The sequence below is a fragment of the Austrofundulus limnaeus genome, unplaced genomic scaffold (assembly GCF_001266775.1).
Source record: "Austrofundulus limnaeus strain Quisiro unplaced genomic scaffold, Austrofundulus_limnaeus-1.0 Scaffold7, whole genome shotgun sequence".
In the NCBI taxonomy this organism is placed as follows: domain Eukaryota; kingdom Metazoa; phylum Chordata; class Actinopteri; order Cyprinodontiformes; family Rivulidae; genus Austrofundulus; species Austrofundulus limnaeus.
The window spans coordinates 2,923,846-2,928,947 of NW_013952409.1; the positions used below are offsets into that span (position 1 = coordinate 2,923,846).

General features: G+C 40.4%; 1 protein-coding gene across 1 annotated transcript in view; it reads left to right on the plus strand.

Moving 5' to 3' along the window:
- dkk3b (dickkopf WNT signaling pathway inhibitor 3b) overlaps window positions 1-3,588 on the plus strand; it is an 8,846-nt gene extending 5,258 nt beyond the window's left edge. The window contains exons 4-7 of the mRNA XM_014033408.1: window positions 252-344; window positions 1,608-1,752; window positions 3,194-3,344; window positions 3,423-3,588. Coding sequence (XP_013888862.1) covers window positions 252-344; window positions 1,608-1,752; window positions 3,194-3,344; window positions 3,423-3,447 — 414 coding nt within the window. The 3' untranslated portion in view covers window positions 3,448-3,588. The remainder of the gene's footprint in view (window positions 1-251; window positions 345-1,607; window positions 1,753-3,193; window positions 3,345-3,422) is intronic.
- The last annotated feature ends 1,514 nt before the right edge of the window (window positions 3,589-5,102 follow it).

Consider the following 5,102-nt stretch of genomic DNA (forward strand, 5'->3'; position numbering starts at 1 on the left):
GTGTGTGTGTGTGTGTGTGTGTGTGTGTGTGTGTGTCTCAGGGTGAAGACAGAATAAACGTGTCCTTCTTGTTGTTTCTCATCAGGAAAGGCTCAATCTAATCCTGATGTGAAACTGTTGTTGTGAAGCAACACGTACTTATTTTTAACTGACTGACAAACTTAATAGAAGTTAAATTATAAATCTATTGTCCACACATCTTTTTGTTTTGGGTGGTGTTGTGTTAAACTCTGTTATCTGTCCCCCCGCAGGAATGCATGGTGGACGAGGACTGTGGGGACCTGAACTACTGCCTGTATGAGATGGAGAGCTCCAAGTGCCTCCCCTGCATACCAACAGATATGGTGAGAGATGGGCCAACACTGGTGCTCTTTGTGTTTCTGCTTCAGTTACACATTCAGGAGATGACAAACTAAACCAGAGATAACTCCACCAAGGACGCACAAATCACCGCAGCCTCTCTGACTGCTGATGTCACTCGAGCTGAAACCACTTTGAGCTCATGAAACATTCAGAAAAGATCTTTCATGGTCTTTATTTCATGCAACTGAAGTGTTAGAGGTTGGCCAGCAGGTGGCGCCAAACATTATTATTTCCATGGAGGTATGTAGAACAGCTCAGGGTTGTCTATGATTATTTCAAACTTCAAAACAACTTCATGTTGATCCTTTATGGAGCTAAATTGGGGTCATAAGTTTTGTTTAAAATAAAAAAATTGAAACTGAAAAAAGGAGATTTGAAACAGAAAAATAATTTTGAAACTGCAAAAAAATGTGAAACTGAAAAAATAATTTGAAACTGAAAAAAATTGTTGAAACTGAAAAGACAAGATGTTTGAAACTTTTCCAGATTCTACTATGTTGTTTTTCAGTTTCAAATGTTTTTTCAGTTTAAAATTTGTTTTTCAGTTTCAAATATTTTTTCAATTTTAATTTTTTTTGAACAAAACTTATGACCCCAATTTAGCTCCATAATCCTTCAGTTAATCCTGCGGTGTGGTGGTCAAAGATTTCCCTGGCCACCCTTTGGCTCCGCCCCTGTGCAGATCTAATGCACTTTGTGCAACTGAACAACAGAATATAAAGAGTTCAGATGTAGATTTATTTCTTAATTTATTACTTTAATTCCTTTCATTTCATTGTACCAACTTGTTAGTTAGAACGCAAAAAACTACGACTCGTCTAAAACAGCGGTTCCCAAAGTTGGGGTTGGGACCTTCAGTGGGATCCTGAAACATCAAGGTGGGGTCTTGAAAATATTTTCTGAGTTAATTATATTTAAAAATGACTACAAATATTTTTTTTGCCTTAAGTTTTAAAAAAGGGAGGAGTTTGTTTACCTAAAATGGATAAAAGCACATAATGAATATTGTATATTTGATCTGATAAATGTTTATGAAAAACAGCTGGGGGCACAGGTCTCTGCTGCTGTTATTCTGTGGGTCTAAACTGTAACATCACACATCACGTATGCAAACAGAAAAACGCCCTACAGACATGTTTTTACTGTGGTGTCATTAAAACAAAGGCACAGTTGTGGTGTTGTGTGCACCAGTTTGTGTTTTTTACATAACATGTTTGCATATCTGATTGTGTTTGTCCACACAGCCGTGCGCGAAGGACGAGGAGTGCTGCTCAGATCAGATGTGTGTTTGGGGCCAGTGTAGCGTGAACGCCACCAGAGGAACCGAGGGGACGATCTGTCAGGGTCAGGGCGACTGCAGGCCGGACCTCTGCTGCGCTTTCCAACGTGGTGAGCTGGAGACAGCATCACAGACCGGGTTTTATTTCTAAAATCTTCTCTTTTTCGACTAGGTCCCTCAACCTGTCGTGTTTTTTTAAAGGCAATAAACACTTACAGGGGTTGGACAATAAAACAGAAAAACCTGTCATTTTAGTGTGGGAGGTTTCACGTCTAAATTGGACCAGCCTGGTGGCCAATCTTCATTAATTGCACATTGCACCAGTCAGAGCAGAGTGTGAAGGTTCAATTAGCAGGGTAAGAGCACAGTTTGGCTCAAAATATCACAATGCACACAACATTATGGGTGAYATACCAGAGTTCAAAAGAGGACAAATTGTTGGTGCACGTCTTACTGGTGCATCTGTGACCAAGACAGCAAGTCTTTGTGATGTATCAAGAGCCACAGTATCCAGGGTAATGTCAGCATACCACCAAGAAGGACCAACCACATCCAACAGGATTAACTGTGGACGCAAGAGGAAGCTGTCTGAAAGGGATGTTCGGGTGCTAACCCAGATTGTATCCAAAAAACATAAAACCACGGCAGAATTAAATGAGCACCTCAACTCTCCTGTTTCCACCATAACTGTCTGCTGGGAGCTCCACAGGGTCAACATACACAGCCGGGCTGCTGTAGCCAAACCTTTGGTCATTCGTGCTAAACGTCGGTTTCAATGGTGCAAGGAGCGCACATCTTGGGTTGTGGACAATATGAAACTTGTATGGTTTCCCCACATCCTGGAGAGTTACGATATGGAGAAGCCCCAAAGACGCACCCAGACTGTTGCATGCCCAGAGTGAAGCATGGGGGTGGATCAGTGATGGTTTGGGCTGCCATATTATGGCATTCCCTTGGCCCAATACTTGTGCTAGATGGGCGTGTCACTGCCAAGGACTGCCGAACCATTCTGGAGGACCATATGCATCCAATGGTTCAAACATTGTATCCTGAAGGCGGTGTCGTGTATCAGGATGACAATGCACCAATACACACAGCTAGACTGGTGAAAGATTGGTTTGATGAACATGAAAGTGACGTTGAACATCTCCCATGGTCTGCACAGTCACCAGATCTAAATATCATGGAGACACTTTGGGGTGTTTTGGAGGAGCGAGTCAGCAAGTCCTCCACCAGCATCACATAGTGACCTGGCCACTATCCTGTAAGAAGAATGGCTTAAAATCCCTCTGACTGTGCAGGACTTTTACATGTCATTCCCAAGACGAACTGATGCTGTATTGGCTGCAAAAGGAGGCCCTACACCACACTAATAAATTATTGTGCTCTAAAACCAGCTGTTTCAGTTTCATTGTCCAACCCCTGTATGTGCAATTCTGTCCTTTCGCTTCCAAAAAGCAGATTTTATTTTAAATTATAGTTTCCTAAAACACTTCATTTTTTTATACTCATATCTGGTTCTTAACCATGACTGAAATCTGCTTCCAACAGAGTTTCTGTTTCCGGTCTGTAACCCCAAACCTGTGAAGGGGGACCCCTGTCTGAGCCACCCTAACTTACTGATGGACATGCTGGCCTGGGATCAGGAGGGTCCTCGGGATCACTGTCCGTGTGCCGACAACCTTCGTTGTCAACCTCACGGGTGGGAACAAACATCCTGCTGCATGTTTCAAGCATCTGTGTCGTCTTTCTGCTCTAAGTCCTCATCTTTTTCTTCCAGTCGTGGATCCGTGTGTGGAGATTAACCGGCGGAGACGAGCTGAACCGACCCAGTGACTCGACGTCAACACAACTGTTGCACTCGTTGTATTATTTATGCCTTATTAAAAGTGTGTATTATAAAACAAAAAGTGAAATAAAACACGAATGTTCTGTTTTTGATTGTGGCTGAAAGAGATGGGTTTCATTTTTCAACAGAAATATGTAATCAATTTCCTGATATGACACAAATCTTATTGATTTAACAGCCAAATTATGCCAATTTTTAAGCATATACATAAAATAAAGGTGACTTTGTGTAGTAAAAACAAACAAACACAAACATAATCGAAGAAGCATTTCCTTAAATGCACAGATTCACATGTTTAGACTTGTGCAGGTATAGGAATAGTTCAAATTTTCTTAAATTTTGTGTGCAAAAAAGATGAATTACAATTAATTAGAACTATTATGATTTAAATAAAAATGGTATTCCTCCAGATTAGGACTAGGATTTGGTCTTGATAAGGATAACGGTTCCAACAAGGTGGATGTTTATGCCAGAAAAGGTCCTAGAAAGGTAACAAAAACCATGTACACATTCACAAAGGACAAATACTGTCCAGGGTGTCCTGGCTTTTTTCGCGGTGCTCTCTCAATAGTCCATTTTGTAGTTAAAAACAGCAACAATATAAAACCTGCAGATTCTTGTTCAAAGGGAGTTTTTCCTCTCCACTGTCGCCAATGTGCTGCTCAGGATGTGAGACTGTGATGGAGTGATTCATCACAGTCTGCTGGCTTCTTTAAATTGTTTATTTTTTGTGTGTGTACAATGCCCTGAGACAACACAAGCTGTGACTTGTTGCTCTATAAATAAACTGAATTAAATTGAGTTAATTAAATATCAAACCCAATCAATGGATGAAGCAGATTTATTCAAAGTGTATACAATCAAAACATAAAAGTTTGAGTTTTTATTGTTACAAATGTAGGGGTGGAGCTTAGGGTGAATTAAGCTGTTCCTACATCTCTCATAAACAAGGTTATGAGGAAAGTTTTACCAAGGTATTTTCTCATTATTTTTAAAATCTTGACTGTGCGAAGTGAAAAGTGACACAATAAGTGAACGTTCAGACGAGTTTAAGTTGATTCATAAAGACTAAGCAATCATTTATTTACACAAATTGAACAGATCATAAGTTACACTTGATTGTGGTTATTCCTATAACAAGCTTCAAAGTTAAATGAGATAAAACTCGCGTCCGAATTTTAATTCACATCAACTCAGATTACTTATATAGAACAGTGAAACGATCAGCTCTGATGTTACAACCAACAATTCTACTGGCACTGTTAGCTTAAGTTTTGGCAAATAAAGAACAAAGAAAAGGAGGAAAGTAATGTCAGTTTTATACTAATTTTACTTTATCAAAGAGTGTGTCCAACCGGATCAGCACGTCCCTTCTGCACTCAGTTTCCACATGACACGTCACCCGGAACACATCAGTTTTACCTGGTGATGGCTTCTTAAGCGACCCCTGGGTAGACACTGTCTCACCTCCGATCAGTCAGGGAACTTTTTGATTGGCTCGCTCACTGTTCCTCGGCGAAAAGGTGTTACTTCAGGTAACTTTTTGTCTGTTTCAGTCCAAGCCAGAAAGATTCAAGCTGTACATCCGGTGCCTTCTTTCAAAATAAAATC